The 22,851-nt window shown below is 37.3% G+C and overlaps 1 protein-coding gene across 1 annotated transcript in view; it reads right to left on the bottom strand.

The window, feature by feature from the left end:
- Positions 1-22,453, bottom strand: part of RAPGEF2 (Rap guanine nucleotide exchange factor (GEF) 2) — a 69,357-nt gene extending 46,904 nt beyond the window's left edge. The window contains exons 1-2 of the mRNA XM_009865749.1: positions 22,081-22,453; positions 96-227 (exon numbers count right to left, since the gene is read on the bottom strand). Coding sequence (XP_009864051.1) covers positions 96-227; positions 22,081-22,140 — 192 coding nt within the window. The 5' untranslated portion in view covers positions 22,141-22,453. The remainder of the gene's footprint in view (positions 1-95; positions 228-22,080) is intronic.
- Between the last annotated feature and the right edge of the window lie 398 nt (positions 22,454-22,851).

Here is a 22,851-nt window from a genome sequence, read left to right as displayed (position 1 = left end):
TTCAGACGAAAAAAGACGAGAGGCTATAGCACGCGCATTCAGCCATCAAAACTCTCGGCAACTGCACCTCCCATCAGTATCCATTCCAGTCTTACCTGGTAGATATCAGAAAGGCTGCTGCTTCCTGAGTCACTAGTGATGCTACATCCTGAGTGACTAGATGAAACGTGGGTCACCTGTGGGTGGAGACTGTCAGTAAGGTGCAGCTTTGTGAAATCTGCAGGAAGCTATAGGTGGAGCAGAAAAAGCATCATTACAATCTGAGGTAGACACACAGCAAAATTAAAGTCATTTATGTCACACTTTTACTCTCTACCAGTACAAACTGCATCAACAGAAACCACTGGGGCTTGAGAACGCAGCATACAAGTTTAGAAGTTTGCATATTTTTTACTCATATGGAGGTCAGCAAAATACTGCCAAATTGCTGCAAATACATCTGAGGACAAGCACCAGTGAAGCAATAACCCTTATGCGAAAACACTTCAATATTTTGAACAGACTTAAAGCACACATGAATACTGTGCTACACATTCCTGTAGACTGGGGATTAACAGCAAGTAAAGTCACATATTTAAAAATGCCAAGCACTGCTCCGGGGCTGGCTAACTCTTTTGGTTCTAAAGTTAACAAAGTACAAGTAACTACTAGAGACAAGTAAAATCCAAGCCACTGAGCTATCTGTTATACTTTGAGCTAAGCAATAAGATGGCAAATAAGAAATGCGAGAAGGCTCACACCACTGCTACAATTCTGGAAAGAGTTTGCTCACACGCGGTGCTGAAGAACAAATCAAGACAGTATATTTCATCATTTGGCAATCACCCACCAAGATTTGTGATGGATATTTTTGCTATTGCTTTATGCCCACAGCTCCCACGTAAATCTTTACAAAGTGCAAACATTGTCAGACTGCAGAAAGTGAACTTTGGAAAAGTAAAATATTTGCTGTCCAAAGAAATATTGAAATGCTATTTCGGGGTAAATTACTCCTCTCCCCAAGATGCCCGCATCCCACTGCTACTTAATAAACATTAATGTATCAATTTTGGTATGCAATAAATGCTTCAATAATTTGAAAAAACTTTGCTCATTGACTTTTTTTTTGTTTGTGCATATGTTACAACTCAGACAAGGTAGATAGTCTCCGTGGAGGTGCGTTTGTAGCAAGAATGTCATAGGCAGTGCATCTATCCGTATCAGCTATGGATGCTACGTTTGCACTTTGTTCTCCCTGCACAGAAATGAATATCAGAGCTCATTCAGTATTAATTCAGTAAAAAAGGCTATGAAAAAAGTCACCTGCAAGTCACAAGAGTGTGTGCTTGAGAAAGTTATTAGCTCTATACATCTAAATATACTGAATGATTTTACTGCTAGTTGCATCTGTTTATGGAACATGCCCAGAAAGAACCTTGGCTTTAGGATTTGTGGTGAAAGCACAGACAACTGGAATCCTTAGTTTTATTCAGACTGGCTGGCATTTCCTATACTAATACACCTGAAAAAGATTTCTTCTTTTTCACCACATGACCCCATCAGCGATAGCAAAAAATTGCTACGTTTTAAACAATTCTTTCTCAATATTTTACCTGAAAGAGTGGTTAAAAACAGGAAACAGGCATAAATAATCCTAAAATCCTCAGTAAGCCCAGAGCTAAAGTTGATCTTCATATACCAATCAACAAAGAAAGAGCAACCAACAAAAGCAAAACTAATATCTACAAGCCATGCATGCTGCCTCCAGAAAAATCTAATTATGCTCATCACTGTTGATGATACACCAGACGGAGAAAATACAGCATGAAGGAGGGCATTACAGTATCTGTTGTCTCTGTTACTTCCCTTTTCAACCTGTAAATTTGAATTAGCACAAAACTGAACAGTATTTACTGATACTTGAGCCACTATATCCTTATTTTTATCATTATTTGAACCATTCTACAAATAAGTATATATTCTAAAGGTAGAGTGCATAATATACGAAAAATAGCTTTTGCAATGTATCAGTGAGTATTCCCAAAGTGCAATACCTAAGAATTACAGCAGTCCAGATTTATTTCTATACATTATAAGATACACATACAAATCACTTAAAGGTTCATATACTTAATAACTCAAAATATTTTGTGGGGTTTATATTCTCGAAAGGAATAATTATTTTAATTGCAAATAAATACTAACTCCATAGGGAGGTGTATGTCAACATAGTCTTGCACCCAGCCAAATATGTTCAATTTTTCATAGTGCCCTGCAAATATCTCCATGTCATTTAACAACTGCTTTACTTTTTAACAATGCAATAATAACAATTCTTAAGAACCTTACATCAACGCAAATCTAGTTAATATGTTAAAAAATGAAATCAAGCTGTTTAATATAATTATAGCACTTAGTGTTTTAAAGGAACAGCAGGGATTTATGTTTTGTTACTACACAGGCAGTAGGAAGAGGCAAGGGATCCCACAATAACTGATGAAACTCTGCAAATAAAAGTAAACCTGATTTTTTTTTTTTGGCTGTAGAGACTCAGCCAAATGTTTGGTGATTACTGATTCCAGAATAATTCCTCAAGTCAAAGCCATGTTGCATGAGCTGGACTTGGCAAGTGGCGACAGCAGAAGATCAGAAGCAGGCATTTTACTTAGGGCAACCTAACTAGTCACTTTGATCCTAATCAAATAGGACTATTCACAAGCAGAAAGCACATGCTCACATCTTTGCAGAATACTACATCTCTGTGCTACGTGCCCAGAAGCAGCATCCACTTTGACTGCTCTACCCCCCAAAAAGTTAAGGTAATAAGTTAAGGTGAGAAGCTGTGTGAGAGGGGAAAGAAAATGGTAAACTGAAATATTTGTGAGCCCAGCGTGCAAGGAATACATGCATTTCCATCTTAAGTCACATACTGCTATTTACAATATTTAATGTACTGAATTGTACACAATGGGGAAAAAGGTAGCACACTGGTGACAACAAAAAACACATGTGATTAAGTCTTCTACAAGAGACTACACTCCCATGTTTGGTAAATGGGTTTAGTAAGCAGGGCAAGAATAAAATGCAATGCTCAACTACCTCAGTAGTGCCAGTAACCAGTACAAAATTGTCTGGTCTAAGCCAGTATATTTAGGTCTAATTTTTTACTTGCAGCAGAACATGATTCAAAAATAAAATCATGAAATCATACTACTATACCCGGTGGAAAAAAAACAGCTAGGAACATCAGTCTCTGCTTTTGGGAAACATGACAGTTCACTACAACAGGTGTATTTGCTGTGTTACTGAATATCACTTTATTATGAAATTTTTAAGCATTCTGTGCTTGTATTCGGTTATCATTCCATTCAATACTTGTGTACTTAGTAAAAGAGTAAGAGAGTAAAAAGAAAAATGTTTTCTTGCAACGTTTTAAGTGCATACAAGCTAGATCCTAGCGGCCACGTAGCTGTATGAGAAAGCCTACGGGCGTACCCTTTGTCTCAGTAGTATCACCCATCACAGACTGAAGGCACCATAAAAGGCATCAGAACTCAAGAGTCATGTTAATCTTTTTTTTCCATTTTCATTAAATGATGGCTAGTTTTAAGGAGTCATTCAAAATAATAAGGATCAAAAGCAACTCGTGCATTTTACATAACAAGCACTTAGTTTTCCGTGACACTCAACTACAGCTTTGCTAAAGAGAGCAACTCCAGCTTTGTTACTGAACACTTTGAGCCACAGCATCAGAGGGAACTAGCACACAGAATAAAAACAAAGCAGGGCAATTTAGAAAAATTAACACATTATTTGTTAAGTAAATATAGTTTCAAAATACACAATATGTACACAACATTAAATAAGTCATTAAAGTCGTTAGATAACTATTTCAATAATGTATTTTCAGGACAAACTTTCTTAGTGAGAAACATTAAGGCTGCATGTGCATAGAAGTAATGAAGCATAACAGGGGACAAAAATTTTTAATAGAAAACATGAACTGATAAAAACAGTTAACACTAAAGCCCTAGTCTTAATTTGACTGAGGTCACATCAGTATTTTAGAAATATACTGTAGCTCTTAATAAACACGCATGCATGCATACATACACACAACTGAACAGAAACTAGAAGAAAAACACTACATGTGGAAACTGCAAGTTTTTACTTCTTGAAAACCCCAAAACAAATGAAAACTTAAACAATTATGTGAAATCATCTGAAGGACAAAGACTTATCTCCCTTTTGAACTGTACAATGCCTTAAACCCTATCACATCTTCCTATCTTAAAAGCAGCATTTTATTACTTCCACCCTCAAAGTGAGTCACTGCTTTATGCATGCAAAGCTAACAATTACTTTGCTCTGAACATGTTCCTCCTATTTTAAGAACATAATGATATTCTCCTAGCCTACAGCATATCTTTCTGGATAACAAACAAAAGGCAAATTCTACTTAAGAAATCATTGGGCTTAACTCACATTTTTTTTTTCAAAAATATATTTTCAGAGTATTTACAGGACAAAAAATTAAAAATCTTCAGAAAGAGCATAAAAAGGTATGAAATCAGCAAATATGAATTAAATGTTACAGAAAACATCTCCTCATTTAAACAGTATTCCTCTACAATTTTTTCATTGTCAAGGTTTTTCTTTCTTTCTTTTTTTAAGATGCTGCTATATATGGAAAAAAAGTGCAAATGTAACAATATGAAAGACAGATACAAGAATGTAATTTTAAAATCTAAGAGGAATTCTGGTTGGAGTGTTCCAACATACAACTCATTTTAGAACAAACACGTCAGCAAGCATTTTATAAACATCTTCTGCTGAAGGCTGGTCAGCATTTCATAAAACATTTATATAGCCTGCAAAGTGAAGTACAGCTGCAGAGGGAAGGAATTAAAGAGAGCCAGGGTGTAACGTTCTGTTACAATGATCCTGTAGGTAATGAAGTGGCACTGAAACAGGCCAAGCAAGTACAACAGACATAAGACAACACCAAAAGTCACGTTTAAATCTTCTATTTCCACTTTCTGAAATGAAAGAAACACAAGCAAACACCAATTCTTTGACCTCTAAACACACACATCTAAGCACTTATTCTGTAGTATCTCTTTGCTAATAAAAGAATAAAAGCAATCATTATACAAAAAAAAAAATCATTTCTTTTATACATTATGCACTTCCACAAATATAAATAAGTAAATCACAGCAAAGATTTTTGGTGTTCTGTATCATTTCATAAAGGAAGAGCAACAGGAGTCAAATAAATGCAATACTTGAGTCTTCTTCATTTCTTTTCCTCACCAAGATAGAAACTTTAAAATTTTTATTGAACTACAAGTATGTTGATCAACAATCCAGTATTTTTCAATATCCTTTCAGTTCAGTAATATTTTAGTTCACCATTTTATGATTTTATATTAAATATTTGTAAGATTTACAATATTTAATGACTGGAGGAAGAAGTACTTCTCATAATGGTGGATACTCATCAGCATGCTATTTCAACATAATTCACTAATCAAGAGAGACATCAAGGAAAACATTTTCATGGTTCACTGATTTAAAACACAGCAGTCAATATAAATAATTACAGAATAATAAAGTAATTTCTATCGATTCTGTCTACAGACATGATGCAGGCTGACATGTCCAGTGCAGAGTTAAATTTAAAATAAAAGTTTAAACTATATACAGTTCAAATTAGGATGCAATTCCCATGGAAGCAGGATTTCCTTGTACTTGGGGGTGGGATGGAAAAACATTAAGAAGCTTCTATGCATTTTCTCTGAAAACTTCATTAAGAGTCATATAAAAACCTTATGACTGGAATTATGCCTTCTGTCTATCATTCACTTTATACAACAGTATCCCGTGTATTTTAAATCTCCAAATTTTCCTCAAATAGACATTTTAATGTGAAATTGGGGCTCAAACTTCATGAAGACCTACTCTTAAGAGTGTTTTTCTTCTGGAGTACAATACAAGACACAACCCACGTTCTGAAAATTTTGCATCTAGGTACAACTGCTGTTAAGCAGCTGTTTACATACAAAGCACACAGCAGATAAATATCTAAATAAGCATTATAAGGATCTTTTCTGCCAAGCACTTCATGTTTTCTTGCACTGAGACTTTGTAGTAAGTAGCCCTCCCACAAAACTAGAGAGGTTTAAGCTGATGCAACCTGACCTGCTGCTCTTGAGGAGAAAGTGAGACAGTGAGTACACAGCAACTTCGTTTTGTTTCTCCTACAAAACACACAACTGCCACTGACTGTACATCTCGTAGCTCTCAGCAGCTAATCCTATGAGCATTTAATGCACTGAACATAATTATCTCTTGCTTGAAGGATTACTGACTTCTGCAGAGGAACAGAGGTGGTGAAATACAAATGGGTATCTGGGGAATGGAGAAAAGCTCTCAGGGACAGCACTTTTCTAAGGAAAAGTATGAAGTGCATCACGGACACACACCTTTCTTATTTAACGTATCTACTTTATCTGTTGTGGGATCAGATCTTTTACTCTTTGCTTTTTCTTTTGACATGATTTGTGTGCCAGATTTGATGTAGCATTTTGTATTCTTAAATGCCTTCTCCAGGAAATCTGGCATAAAAAACCACTACATCTGCAAATACAAATGTCAATTCATTGGCAATAGCTCAATTTTTTTGTTTAAAAAAAAATAAATTGTATCATATAGGTATTTACAGTGACTGTGAACTAAGAATACAAAAGAAAAAACGTGCAGAATGGTTTTGAACTACATCACCAAACTAAATCATACTGAACTAAAGCATACTAAATTTTCCAAAGCTCTTCTCAAAGTTTTGAAATTCTGAACTCAAATCATAATAATGTATTTAAAATGAACAGCAACAAATCTGTAAGATGAGAATATTTTTATCTAGAACCTTACTCACAAGTCTGTCTCTTCCAGAAAATACCTGTTAAGAGTGTAACTTCTTCATTAGGCAACAAAGGATAATTTAATACTTTTTAAAAAACCACAGTTTCTGTGGTGGTTTTAAAATTAGAGCAGTTCTGCTTCACGGTCAGGGTAAAAAGACTATTCTACAACTGTTTCACTGTGGATATACATTTAAGTATCAACAATTTTCTGGTAACCTCAAAAATGTGGAGAAATACAGTCTCTCCTCTTAAACATTTAAGTCATTTTACCTGGTCTACTGTTAATTACAAAGTGGTGCTAGATGCACCAGGCTGATTTCACAGAAAATGCCATTTCTCAGGCATCATGTATACTTTTTTCTATCTCATTCACAGAAAAAAGAGATCTGTGACTCTGCCTGTATGTTCCACTTAATTGTTGTAAGATTTTTTTTTTTTCTCTCTCTGCTAATTTCTTCCCAAACAGTGCAGTGGAACTGAAACTTTGCAGAGTTGAGCATTAAGGCTTTTCAGGTCTTTCTCCTCTTTTGGTTTGGTTTCTTTTATAAATGTCTATGATTCCAATGAAACTCTACCCCTGAACAGTAGTTCAAACCATGAAAAGAATCTCTACTCCAGCACACTGTGTTTGCATGTTTACAAGGACATCCCCCATCACTCCTGCTAGCACGCCACTGTCCCACCAAGCACTGGCACTTAGAGCCTTAACGGAGCCTGCACAGCCCGCACACACACACAAACTAACTGCTTCCCCAAAACTCCGGATGAAATCAGGAAGGGAATTCATGTTGTAGAAATCTACATAATTAAAACTGACAACCAGGGACAGGCACTCCATGACGACTACAGCTCAGGCTGAAGGAAAAACCATTCTGAGGCATCTCAGTCAACTTCCTAAACATCTCTAGGGTAGGAGGGCAGAAAACTGAGCTCAGCCACTGAAATTCACTAAAAGCTCCCCGTTATTTCATAGCAGTAGACATGGAGGACGAATAGTTTGCAAAGCGAGGCTTTGCAGAGATCTCTCTTGGGAGTGACCAATTTTCATGCTAACATAATGCATGTTCCAGTTGATGTTTTTCCCACAGTCAGGTATTTCTAAATACTTCCTCTTGTTGCTGTTCCAGTGTTTAACATGCTGAGAACCACTGCTGGGCTAGAAACTAAATGGCCAACTTGGGGTTGCCAGTTAGCTCAGTCGGTTAGAGCGAGGTGCTCATAACACCAAGGTCGTGGGTTTGATTCCCGCTCGGTCCCCATGTGTTGACTGATGTAGTTGAGAGGCGTCCCTGCCCATGACAGGGAGGTTGGATTAAATGATCTCCGAGGTCCCTTCCAGCCTAGACTATTGTATGAACTTTCAGAACTTTCGGAGACCTGTAAGGTTAAATTTTGAACTCTTTGGCCTATTACAAGTAACTGTGGGAGAGGAAGGAACAGAGATCCTGGTCACAGACTTCCACAGGAAATCAGACAAAAGATTTACGCCTAAGGATGTAAAAGCAAAAAACGTCCAAGAACATTTTATGTGGGCACGTATGTTTACAGGAAACGTTAATTCAAACATTTTTAAGCAATGTGTTTTAAACCCTCTAGAACATTTGAAGTAACTGAGGGGACGCTCATGTACACCTTGTATACAGAGTCATTTGGGGTTGTTGCTTAGAGATCAGTCTAACAAAGGGACATAGGGAATGCTTAAAGAGCAAAAATTAAATCGATATTATTTTCAACTTTAAAGCCCCATTCAGAACTAAAAAACACTACAGACAAGTAAAGAGTCTATCCCAAAAGTGAAAACATCTATCTTGGGCACATATTAAAACAGCTAAAGCAAAGAACTATGATATGCTTACATTTCAAGCACTGATGCCTCCATCAGTAGTGTGTTCTTACATGATGTGTTGCTTTTTTTAATTCTATATACGACCACAGAATATTTGATTTCAGGATTACAGCACTCAGTCAAGCTTAGTTAGATTGGCTAAAGAGTTTTTCAAACCACTCATGAAGGGTTATCTCAGTTTTGAACCGCAGCTGTTTAATGTGAACTACTGCAGTTTACTACTGAACTACAGCACTGAATTTTACTGCACTGAACTAATTTAGAATAGGAAAAAGAAATCAAAGAATTAAATTAAGGGCTACACAAGTAATTTGTATCTTTTAAAGATGGGATATAAAAAATGACAGATATAGAAAATATCTTAGAATTCGCCTCTTTCCAAGCAGGGGAAAAAAACAAGCCTGCAGGTAACACAGTGCAAAGAGACACTCTTGGTACAAGGGATGAGCAGAATACTCTTCTGTAAGAGAAGGATGACTCCTACTTGCAGTAAGAAAAATAAAATGCAGCACGAGAAGATGCGAGATCATGCACTTGGGGGACAAGAACCTAGGAAGTTATCTATCAGAAATGACTGCGGAAAAGTTTCAGTGTATTTGCTAATCTGAAGGTGAAAGAAATGTTAAGGTGATGCAGCAGAAGGAGAATCCAATGAGATCACAGCATGCATCTTCCAGAAATGCAGAAGTTCTGGGCTCTTCTCCATGGCCCCAGCTGAGACATAATTTAGAAATGTAGTACACGTTCCCAGCTCTATTTTTCAATAAAGATGGACTTAATACCATACACATACATAGTTCTTCTCTGAATCAGGATTATCAGAAGAAGAAAAAACATTATTTGAGAAAGTGCCAGAGGACCATGGCTTACTCAGCTGAAGCTGAAAGAGGGTATGATCACCATCTACAAACAGGAAGGAGGAATAAAATATTTATTTGCCAGTCATAAGGTTGCAGACAGAAGTCAAAAAGCAATTAAAAAGAACTTCAGGGCACTGTGGCCACTGGTTGAAGAATCAGGAGCATAGGTAGAGAAAGCCATTGTGCAGCAGGATAGCTATGACATAGTCACCACCACAAAAATATGGTGGGATGACTCTCATGACTGGAGTGCTGCAATGGATGGCTACAAGCTCGTCAGAAGGGATAGTCAGGGAAGGAGAGGCAGTGGGGTAGCTCTGTATGCTAGGGAATGTTTTGATTGTATAGAACTCAACAGCAGTGACAGTAAGGTTGAGTGCTTATGGTTAAGGTTGAGGGGGGAGGCCAATAAGACAAACATGTTGTTGAGAGTCTGCTAAAGAACACTCAACCAAGATGAACGGGCACATGTGGCTGGCAGAAGTCTCAAAATTGTCAGCCCTTGTTCTCATAGAGAACTTAAACTTATCAGACATCTGCTGGAAATACAGCAGAGAAGAAACAGTCCAGGAGGTTCCTGGAGCGTTGTGGAGGATAACTTCCCGGCACAGCTGGTAAGTGAGCCTATCAGTGGAGATGCCTCGCTAGACCTGCTGTTTACAAACAGAGGACTGGTGGGTGATGTGGTGGTTAGAGGCCATCTTGGGCTTAGTGACCATAAAATGATAAAGCTTTTTATTCTGGGTGAAGTAAGGACAAGAGTCAGGAAAATCACTAACCATCAACTTCTACAGGGCAGACTTCGGCCTGTTCAGGGCACTGATTGAGAGAGTCCCTTGAGAGACAGTCCTGAAGGGCAAATGGGTGCAGGAAGGCTGGACATTGTTCAAGAAGGAAGCTTTGGAGGCACAGGAGCACACTGCCCCATGTGTTGTAAGGTGAATTGGCAGGGAAGATGACCAGCCTGGCTGAGCAGGGAGCTCTTGCTGGGACTCAGAAGGGGAAAAAAAAAAAGGAGTTTACCAACCTTTGGAATAATGGGCAGACAACTCAAGAAGAGTACAGGGATCTAGTTAGATCATGCAGAGACAACATCAGAAAGGCAAAAGCCCAGGTAGAACTCAATTTGGCCGCTGTCCTAAGAGATAATAAAAATTGTTTTTATAAATACATTAAAAACAAAAAGGAGAGCCAAGGAGAATCTCCCTCCTTTACTGCATGTGGGTGGGAACATTGTCACCAAGGATGAGGAAAAGGCTGAGGTACCTAATGCCTTCTTTGCCTCAGCCTGGTGAGGCTGCAGCTTGAGAATTGTGTTCAGTTTTGGGTGCTGCAGTACAAGAAAGACATCAAGGTGTTCAAGCAGATCCAGAGAAGGGCAATGAAGCTGATGAGGGGTCTGAAGAGTATGTCTTATGAGGAGCAGCTGAGGAAACTGAGATTTTTTCATCTGGAGAAAAGGAGGTTCAGGGGAGACTTTACTGCTCTCTACAACTACCTGAAAGGAGGCTACAGTGAGATGGGTGTTGGTCTCTTATCCCAAGTAACAAGCAACAGAATGAGAGGAAATGGACTCAAGTTGAGCCAGAGGAGGTTTAGACTGGATATTAGAATAAAATTCTTTACTGTAAGAGTGGTGGAGCATTGGAACAGGCTGCCCAGGGAAGTGGTGGAGTCATCATCCCTGGAGGTGTTCAAAAGACATGTAGACATGGCACTTCAGGACAGTTTAGTGGTCATGGCAGTGTTGGATTGATGGTTGGACTTGATCTTAGAGGTCTTTTCCATCCTTAATGGTTCTATGACTCTATGATTTCCAGTAAAGGCAATGCAGGTGCCAAGCCTAATGAGCAGAAAACTATCTGATAAACCACAGAGATTCTCAAAACCAGGAGATGTGGTAGAGAAGGCTTTCAAAGTCAAGCTAGACAAAGTTATGAACATGCCATGCAACAATGTGTAAGGGCAGTGACCCAAAAAATCCCTTCCAGATCCATAGTACTCCTCCACACAGAAACATCTGAAGCCAGCCTGTTTTTTTTAATATAATTATCATTCAGAAGTAGACCAATCAAAAGAGGAGAAAAGACAAAAATCAACATTATTGACATCACAACATTTCAGATTTTCTTACTGGGAGCTTAGTAAAGACTTAGGTATTCTGTACACGTTCAAGGAAAATATTTTTAAGATGTACTTACATAGGGAGTTGCTGTGTCCAGATGCAAAATCTGGAGACTTCCATTTGTACACTGATTCTTAACTCCAAAAAATACCAAATTGATTGAAAGAAATTTCATGAAAATTTGAACAGAGACATGACAACTCACAAGCAATTAAATGAAAATTATTATTTTTTTTTGCTTTTGATGGCTGCGGCCATGTCAATGCCTCCTTTAACAAAAGGATTATCTTAGCTTTATTGTATCACAGAATAGTTAATGAGAAAAGTGGGTTGGTTTGATTTGTTGCGCTTTTTTTCTTAATGCAGTGACTCTATTTTTCAGTACCTTAAGTAATAGGAGGAATACACATAATTTCTTCTGTTAATAACTGTTTCCAAATAAGAAATCATACACTGCAACTACTTGTTTTCCATGTGCTTGCTCTACAGTGGAAGCTTCCTCTGTTTTCCTTGTCTGACACTGAAAGATGCACACTTCTCCTTCATCTCCAGCAAAAAAACTTAAGTGCAATACTGCAGAATGTATTTTCTCAACACACAAGAGACTATCAAAGCACTTGCTCAATGTTTTCTCTAAAAATATTCTGACTGTAGCATTCTGTGATATAAAGCACAAATGTGTACTACCATAATCAAAGTTTTGAGACTGTGTAACAGTGAGCATTTCAAAATAATGATAAAAATTTTTAAAAATGGCTAGTAAGAAGAAAATGCAAATAATATTGCTTTAAAGAAGGGATGATATTTTTAAAACGAGGAGATTTTTGAAAGTTTATAGCAATACTTCTAAAACTGTTGTACAGAGAGCAAAAAGGTTTCATATTTGCATTTTAAAGCAATATATGTAACGTCTCACTGTTTTTCTGGATAACAAAAACAGCACAGCAGCGAGAACTCAAAATATTTTTAAACGAGAAGCGCTTCCCTTTACACATGACTTATGTTGCAAAATCTTAAAATAGTGTAATTTTACCTCATCTACGATTCTTAAAGCTATACTAATGTGCCTACTAAACAGCTTTATTACTTATTTTGAGTTTTGAAAGTGCAACTGTAATCATGCCAGAGCAATATAACAGCAGTGATGCTGCTATAGCATCCTCGGCTTTGCTTGCTACATTAGTTTATTTACATTTTTCCCCTTCAGTAGCCAAAGAAAATTAATTAATTTTTTCATACAAACTCTTAAAACTGTACATGGTATCATGCATTCCTAATATCCCAGAGTTTCTATTCCATTGCATAGAAAAAGATCCTGAATTCTTTAAACTACTCTGAAAATTTACTAGTTTGGGCACCTACTTGTGTGTGCTCACTGTGATTACAGGAAGAGAAAAAGCAACAGTCCATTTTTTTTCCTTTTCATCAAAGAGTCTTCAGGTAATTGAAAAGATTTTCCCTAAGTTCTGGAGCACCATGCAGCAAAAACCATGCAGAACCATTTAAAATTACACAAATCAACACAAACCCATATTTTACAATAACAATATTTCCACTGAATTTTGAAACAACCTGTAGAGCTTTTCTTCATAGTCTGTCAGTTATTCGAAACTGTAACATTAAATGCTAAGTTCAATTAGCCCTTTTTTAAAAAAAAAAAAATCCCAGCTGATTTTTGCAAATGTCCACAACAACACATTCACAAGATAGTGGTTCTCCAACTTTTACTAAAGACAAAGCAGAACAAGAAGGCCCTACATGGTGCCTGCTAAAACCAAGGCTGCTTTAGAGCAAAGAGACATTGTCAATTGAATTGAAGACATTCAGATGTGACTCCCAGAAAATTATCTATTTCTGTCTATGCACACAGGGTTTAAATCATCCACTTTAGGTCAACAGCATACTAAAAAACACAATTCATGTAGCAATTTAACATATTCTACTTGCACCATGAACTATTCCAATGGCGCCCATTTAGGAGGAGATTGTCTATCAGAGACTGCCCAGCAGCAGTAAAAATAAACAGCACAGAAATCAGTTGGAAATACAAGGACAAATAACTGAAGTCCATTCTGCAAGCACAACTAGTGAAGCTCATCGGTTTTTTTCCTCGCACCTACCAGAAGATCATATATAGAGACCCAGGATGTGGGAACATACATCACTTACTGCATTAGGTTACCTTCCAATAACCAGAAATCTTGAGAGTCAGGTCTTAATTACTGATTTATGACAGTGCTAGAATGGTCTTTCCTGTAACTGAATAAAATCGCAGCCGGAACACTGAATTTCCAGTTAAAAACAAACAAACAAACAAACCCCTGATATATTATTCTAACTCAGGAGTTCCTAAATTTAGTTTTCCCTGGGTACCACCATCACAGAAAGAACAGTAATGTACAATACTAGTCGAAGTGGTAGGTGTAGAAGTGACATTTAACTGTCTAAAAAACCTCTTCCTTCAATAAGTAAGAGGTAGATAACTAGATTTTCTGTATACTATTGCTAACATGCATGCCACTTTGTGCATCTATGTTTTTGTATCCATTTATTTAGGAATAGCAGCTGTATTTGGCAACCTTGGAAACTCTTTTAAACAGAAATATCTGAAAACCTTTGCCCTGAAGTGCAAGAAATATCTCACCTTCTCTCAAAATTTAAAAACAAAAAAAAATTAGCTACTAAAATTAGCATTTTGGAAATGAGCAAGAATGAACAGGGGAGAAACTCCTGGAGTCAGACAACAGAAAATGCTTGCAGAAGTCATAAAACAACAGGCAATGGGAGGTACACCTAGCAGGCTTCTACGGTTACTAATAGAAACTATCATGGTTTTGATTTTAGTTTGCTTTTTAGTTCTGCTCCTACCGCTCTGAATAGCCTCCTTTTTAAAAGAATTAGTATGAGTTTCTCTGTTGCCTTAAAAAATCCAGTGGACTACCTTTTCCAGATGTGAAGTATTTAAGTAGGACACCCTATAAAGATTCCAAAATCCATAAATTCATGCATTTTCTTTTTCCTCATGTTTCCTTAAAAGTGAGGATAACAAGAAAAAAAAATCATTCTATGTTATTTATGGATATTTCAAACAAAAGTCCCCTACAGTCAGCTTTTTATTCAAAAGTCAAAAAAACTAGCTGAAAATCCACTGGTGATATGGGTCAAAACTGAAAAAGCAAGCACACCAGGGAGACACATCCAAGTTTGACATCTGGCTCTTTCCTGAGCAATCTAGAGGAGTAAAGAGCTACTGCTGTCTGCCAAGTATTCAGATTTTTTTTTTTCCTCCTAGCTAATTATCAGGGGTACACTAAGATTTGGAAGTCAAGCTGTACCTTGATCAGTGAAGCAGCAGAGGCACAGAGTGTACAATGCACATTTTGAAGAACCTTTGGCTGCTTACATATAAAAAACCCAACAAATCAAGAGCACAAAAAACGTAGTTAGGTTAAAACAAGAACAGGGCTGATGATTCAGCAAACCTATGATATAGCTAACCAAGAAATAATTCCCACAATTCAGTTTAGACTTCCCAAAATCAAGAATTATTTTTTCCAACCATAGCCAAATACATCCAGTTTCCACGTACAATGTCCTTCACCATACCATTTTCAAGCCAATATTAAATTTATGGTCCAGTTTTGTAGACCTATGCTCTTTTAGAGGTATTACCGTGCCCTTTCAAATCATCCCAAGTTAGGCCCTTCTGACGCTCGTGTAACTCCTGCAGCCCTTGGTCGGTCAGCAGGCATGCAGCAGCAGACAGGCATTTAGGAGACAAGGTTATGGATGGAGTCCTAACAGCACAACTCAGCTCCCATTCTCCTGTCTCTGCAGGAGTAACAGCAGCACAGAACAGTAAAAGCCTATTTTTAACTACAAAGCAAGCCAACATGACTTAACACACAAAGGGAGCAGACCTACAAAATAGCACGTCATTTTAATGAAATCATTCTTCTTCAGAGAGGGGGAAAAGAAGAAGCTTTAATCTATTTTTCTTACTTGCAAAGTGACAGTTTGGAGTCAACCTATAAACTAATAAATCCTACCCAGTCAGTGTGTCCAAATGACCCAACACACAGCATCTATGCTTGTAAGCAAGCAAGCTGAAAGGCTGCAGTCAGATCAAATGAGGCAATATTTATAGACTGCAAGAAATCACATGGTGAGGAATTTTGACCACTGGGTTATTGTCTGGGTTTACCATGGGGTTTCTTATTGCCCATATACCTGTGAAGATCAGATAAGTACAGTTACCAAGAGGAAGAATTACTGCCACCAAATATCAGCATTTGGTTACTAGCCAACCCTGGTACAGATGAAATAAGTTACCTACAGGTAGAAAGTTACAAGTGCTACATGGAGCTACATGTCATCCTTGCCATAGCATTTATCAGCTTATTAACAGATACTAAATGCAACTAGAATGTAATACTTTACACTTCTTTGCATCCTAACTTAAGAGCCCATTCTTCCTCTATTTGGAAAAGCAATTGGCCCTTAACTGAAGTCAAGAAGCTGGAGCGAAAAGATAAGGCTGGTGATAAACCAGTTTTCAGCCCAAAGAGGAAGCATCATCTCTATTAAAAGCTGCAAATACCATGGAGGTATGCATGTATTTCAGCACAGAGTCAAAACCATCTTTACATTCGAGGCAACATCTTCACATTTTGTAAAACAGTTGAGAGCCTTCTGTTGTTTACAGTAATCAATCCACTGGAATTCAGATGTGAAGAAAAATCAGGAAGCCCTTCTGAACTACAGGAGGGGCACTCACATTCTCAGCCACTGTCCAACACAGAGACCATGAAGCACAGGAATTACTGAAAGAGACCAAATTTTCTGATACCTTTATAAGGCACTCCAGACAGGCTTTCATAGGAATGGCTTAGCACAGGAGACATCAACTTGGCTGCCAATATCACAGGACTCAGGAAAGGCTAAGAAACCTAGCCAGTCCAAGCTGTGAGATTTAGCAGGCTACTTCCCATTTAGGAAAATCCTATTTTACTTTTCATGAAAAGGATAATAAACATGATGGAATTTTGTGCTCCAGCATCTGCAATGGGGACCACGGACTGCAAAAAGACTAATGCCTACACAACTTAGCACAACACTGTCCGTTATTTTCTGCTTTTTAGAGCTTCTATTATTCCTGTGCCTTTATTACCTCATAGAATCAGGAGCAAATCTACAGTACCTTAAGGAATGTAAGATTTTTTTCTTTATTTGACATCTGACTTTTTGATTACTTGGGGTAGGTGGTTTTTTTTAATGGTTGGGTATCAGCAGCTGGCAATTTCAGCTGGATTTCCAGCATGCATGAAGACTGGGCAGCAGCACCTACAACTCGGTGATGATAAATGGTATTAGCCTGTTGGTCTCAGCATTCTGGAAGAAGCTGACTTTGCATTTCAGGTTCACATCTGTACTGTGACAATAAATGACATATTTCAGTGCGCACCATCATAAATATCACTTTGCAAGCAACTCTACTAGATCTGGCGACTTCGGAACAGAAACCAGAACCAGTAATATTGATTATGTTAGTCTCTTAATTTTCATTGTGAGGCCTGAACTTTTCCGTAAACTCACGGAAAAAAATGCCCTACTGTGAGATCTTCTACACTGACTACTCATGTTGACCCGAAAACATTTCAGATACTTTTTAAGAAGGTAGATAAAGCAGTTTTATGGACACACACAGAATATTCATTTAGATGGTGGCAGTTTTGGTGCGAGTTTCTTTTTTGTTTGGTTGGGTTTTGGTTTGCTTTTTTCTCCTCTCTTTTAAATGTTGTGAGCTCTCCAGGCCTTGAAACAGTAACAGAAAGATGGCAGGACATCTCCTTTGTGCCAAGAACGCTTTCATTGCCATCTCTACAGGTCACTAATGCAGTCACTGTGATTCCTATGAAATGCCCCATGCTTTGCCAGCTTTTGGGAAAATCTGCAGTTAAGTGCTGTCCTGGAAAACAGGATTTTAATCAGACTCGTACCACAGATCTCTGGTAGGATGCCAAGTCACTTAAAATCAACCTTTCAGACTGTCGTTAGGCCATGGGTGCCTGAACTGGGCCAACACACACAAAATGCGAATAGCAAAATCCAGGCTCTGAACACTTACTCAGGCCTAGCTATGCTAAGGAACAAGTATCTTATGTTCTCCAGATTTTGTCCTTATTTTTCAAAAAATTTGCTTCAGCAAAGCTATCTGAAAAATAAAAATAATGCCCACACACACACTACGTTAATGAATCATGTGAATACTGCTGTTACAAACACCTTAAAAAAACACAGAGGTGAAAAAAAACGCCTTCATCTTCAGTATAGGACTTGAACAGTACACCATAAACACAACCTGTCCTTTTGAGCAAAAAAGCTAGCCCGATATAAAAGAGCTGCTTATTAAAGCAGAGTCATCCATCTTGAGATGAATCTTGTGGAAAATATATGGCCATGCAATTAAACACTGTATCATAATTTTTGAAGAGGTGAAACACTATTCCTAATCACGCAAAAACTCCAAAACTCCTTTTTTGGTCTTCATAGAAGATATTTTTTTTCAAAATAAACAAATTGAAAGGAAGGGAATGATCAGAAGTGACTAAACCAGAAATCTGTTTTTACTAAGTGATAAAATAAAATGTCTAACAACAATAGAAAAAAAAATCTGTATCAAATCCCCGTCAACATAATTCATTAAGATGAACAAAACCACAACAATCAGCAGCTATAGTAACTAGCAGGTTACTGCTTTGTCAGTTCTTTTTCATACATCTGGTTTATACAGTTTTTGTATAAAAATATCCAGGTATGATGGCACCTCAGATTGTTTAGTTTACCAAGCATAGACAACTGATCAGAACATCCTATCTCTCCTGTCTATTAGTGTCGCGTGATGCTCACTCAAAAGAAAAATAACTATCCCAGGTTACATTTCTTGAGTTACAAGATCATATTGATACCTTCCAGTAACAGAAAATAATCCTTAGTCTGTACAGCTCTAGATTTCTTAAGAAAGCACATCAATGAGAACCCTTACTACACATCAAACTAAAATAACTATATTTTAACAATTACTACAATTACCAAATACTTTTCATCAGAATACTACTCATTTCTTTCTCTTTCCAAGGAATGAGGGGGACTGTAATACAGGGCCATAAATCTTTGTGAACTAAAACATACTAAGAACAAGTCAAAGATTTGACCTACAGTTTTCAGCATTTTTCAGTACCTCAAGACAGGTCAAGCAAAAGACTGTAGCAGCTACGTGATCACTAAAGGAGAGTAACTACGCTGGCAACGAAACACATACTTCATCAGCAGACTTCATTTCAATAATGCCCAAAGTAAAAACATAACTTAGACTTTCTTACAGGCTGAGCACAAATCACTCTGATTTACTTACAATTCATGAGTTGTTAACCATTACACAGTCATGAAAGTACCGTGCATTTCAGATATTACACCCGTCATTTTCTTATTTTTGTTAACGACCTTGAGTAAAGTTTCTACAAACAACACGTACAAGGGAGAAGGAGAAATGAGACACAAAGATAAAATTTTAGAAGGCTGAAGTCTGCTGTGGGAACCTTCATGTTCTAGAACTACATGTGATTTTTCACATAGTGAAGTAGGTATAAGACGCAATATGTGAAGCTTTTCAAGAGATCCACAAGGCAATATTTCTTGAAACATTACTCATCCTCCTCACCTTTAATATCAGGAAAGTCATAACGAAAGCACTGCAAAGGACTCTTAAACCAGCAAGGACACAATCAAATAGAATGAACATACCAAAATATATGAAATCTGGTTAAGTACGTTAAATACATGAACTAAAACAGAACTACTTCTGCGAGAATCCAGCTTTCATTTCTCTGCCATCTTTCACCCAGAGCATACTTTTACTGTTCAGCAGATGACAACAGTTGTTTACCAAGGAACATCCCTCACAGGTCAACACCACCTTCAACCTTCAGGTAAGGTGTCCCTAGCACTGCTTCAGACTCTTCCAATTTATGAAATGTGAGGCATGCAGGACCAGTACACCTGATTTATGCTGCTGATTTTATTTCTTAGAGTAAATAGGAAAATATAGACTATAGAGTAAACATAGAGTATAGAGTAAATAGGAAAAGCAACACAATTTTTCCCTTCTCTTGTCTCCATTTTCACCATGATGAACATAATGGTTATTCTGCATATCATTTTCACAGAACAGTAGATTTAAAACTTAGTTCTCATTCTTTACAGTGAAATTAAGGTTTAACAGCATTAACTAAAATTAATTTATAGAATTTTGTGAAACCTTGCACGGGATATTTTTGCATTCAATTCCAGATTGTCCCAGCAAATCAAGCTGCAAAACTCCAGGCAGGGATATCATAGAAGTAATTAATGCTGTCTCCTTGAAATAAGATCAATTCATATATCAATAAAAGATTTAGAATTCTGGGAACATACTAACATGGAAATAAATCATCACCAAAACCACTAAGTTTTCATTTTAGGCAAAGCAAGACAAAGTCTGTATACCTTGAAACACCAAGCTTGCCTTCCCTCTCTACCTAGCATTCACATCTTTCAAGTCCCATTTTCCAAGTAAAATAACCCCTATATGAGTAGAAGCATGGAAATTTCATTGCCAAAGTGGTGTTTTTGCCGAGATACATTGTGTCCTATCAGTTTCCATTTAAACTTCTATATAAACTCTATAAACTATAACTTTTGTACATGCAAAATCTGCATATAGAGATTTGTATGTCAGCCCTAAGTCCAAGTATGATTTCTCTCTCTTCCATAGGTAAACTAATTAATTAACTAATCTTCTTGTAAAGCAATAACATGACCTTTTCCCTTTTACTATTCCTGTATTTTGGTCCGGTGAGTGAAATTTATCTCTGTGACTTTATTAACTCAATCAATTAAAATACAGCAGAGCTTGTAATGTAGAGTCTCTAAAATGCCATGATATTTTTTTCCTTTACCTATAAGCAAATTATGTTATACCACTTAGACTTGCTGTGTTACTAGAATGAATCTAGAACTTTTCATCAACATTCTTTGGAGAGTAGAAAGAGTAGGAAAACTTAACACATATGCAACTTTCTCATTTTGTTCCTATTTGCAAATTGAAGGTATCCTATTCTCTTTCAGCTGCTTCTGTACTTGAGTTTCAGAAAGAAAGGAGAAATATTTATCTTTTTTTTAGATTACATTTTAAATATTTCACGAACACTGAATGATTTGGCAACATGAACTCCTTTACACTTAGCATGTGATTAAGAAGGGAAAGGAACGAAACAGTCTACAACAAGGAACTGTTATATGCTACATGCATAAGAAAAATCCATTAGACACATTCTGAAATATTTCCAGATTAGTTTCTGTATTTCTACACATTTCAAACTGAATTCTTAAAGAAAATGTTCTTCCTTTAAAAAGTTCCTGCTACCACACCTTCCCAATATTTATGATTCTTACCTGTATATGCTGAACATACTGTACACGTTCCCATGCCCATTTTAACACACATAGTATGCACAGAACATTTTTATATAAAAGTATCTTTTAACAAAACAAATTACAAGATTTAAAATTACATTGAACTGTATAAAATATAGTATAAAGATTTCAGTGTGTTAACTGAGCGATAAGAATCTCTATTTCCAGAATCTCTTTATCATGTAAAACCTAAATTTCTAATTCCTGACACCTGAGGCCTTGTTAAATAGTGTTTGCTCTTCTGCTTATGAAGCATTTTTCCCAAACAATAAACATAGGCAGCCTATGGGATTAAAGCATGACAAAGGTGTAGCTGACTCATGGGATCAATTAGAAAGCATCAGTACTTATGCCTTTTGTTCATTCCATGTTTCACTAACAGTTCCTGCATTTTCAGCATAAGTGTATCACAGATGTTAAACACCATGCTACAAGGCAACAGCACACTATTACCATACAGTAGACAGAATAAATCGATTCTTATCACCACCTACAATTATATCATTTGTTATATAGCCTGAATATTTCTTTAAAGTTTTAATAAATGCATAAGGATTTTAACTGAATGCTCAGTTTCTTGCCCAACTATGACAGCATTTTTTCAATAAATTTTTACCATTCATAAGAACCTATAGAGTTGCCTTTTCTATGCTAAAAACAATATTAAATATAGCCACCAACTCTAATGCCACCTCAGGTACAGCTTTTCCTCGAAACCCCCTATTAAATTCAAAAGCAGGAAAACCCGTAAGCAGGACGACAAGCAGTTTCAATCTCCATGCAGTTTGCCCGTGACAGGTTATTGATAGAACAAACAGAATTTGTGATACTTACTGAGTGTTTCTCCTGCTGGCCCATAACTCCATGGTTAGCTGGGATTGCAAGTGGTTTCATAATGAAGAAACATAAGCTGAACTGAATTTACACATCATGTACCAATTTTTTATGGATGGCAAGTCACCCTCTACAGCATTAAACTAAAAAGAGGAGGGGAGGGGGAAACCAAGCTGGAGCTAGAAGTGTCACTACTGGTAAGCTCAAAACCCCCGTCGCACTTGTAGTGCAGAGCAGCAATCCAAACGACAGCGTTAGTCTCCATTTTTGTAATGCTGTAAGTCTAAGCATGTCAGGACGTACAGAGCCTGATGAAACCCTACATATCCAGCATTCATCCAAGGGAACAAAACCATTCCCTGAGCCTGAGGAACGGGAAGAAAAGGAAAAAAGAGGAAAAAAGCTAAAATGGCTGACTGCACAGAGACTCCCTCAAAAAGGCTTAATACAGTATTATATTAGCCAGGGTGCAGGAACCAGCCTCCAGCATTCAGCCAAGCATTGTTAATACTCCTGTTTCATTTGCAATCACACACACTCGCACACGCAGCCTCCCCCCGCTCCACCACTACCCTCCACTCCCCCAAAATCAGGGCAGAGCACACGAATAGGGACCTCCTCCCCTGGCTGCTAATGATGCTGACAGAGTAGTGACCAGTGATCTCTGTTCCACTCAGCTAACCAAGTTTGCACAATTAATCTTAGCAGCATGACATTGATGGACATTTAATTTTATGATGCCTGTTCCTTGCAATCAAGACAAGCACGTCT

Source organism: Apaloderma vittatum, unplaced genomic scaffold, assembly GCF_000703405.1.
Source record: "Apaloderma vittatum isolate BGI_N311 unplaced genomic scaffold, ASM70340v1 scaffold7203, whole genome shotgun sequence".
In the NCBI taxonomy this organism is placed as follows: Eukaryota; Metazoa; Chordata; class Aves; order Trogoniformes; family Trogonidae; genus Apaloderma; species Apaloderma vittatum.
Note: the sequence above shows the minus strand (reverse complement) of the source record. Positions and strands in the feature narration are given on the sequence as shown.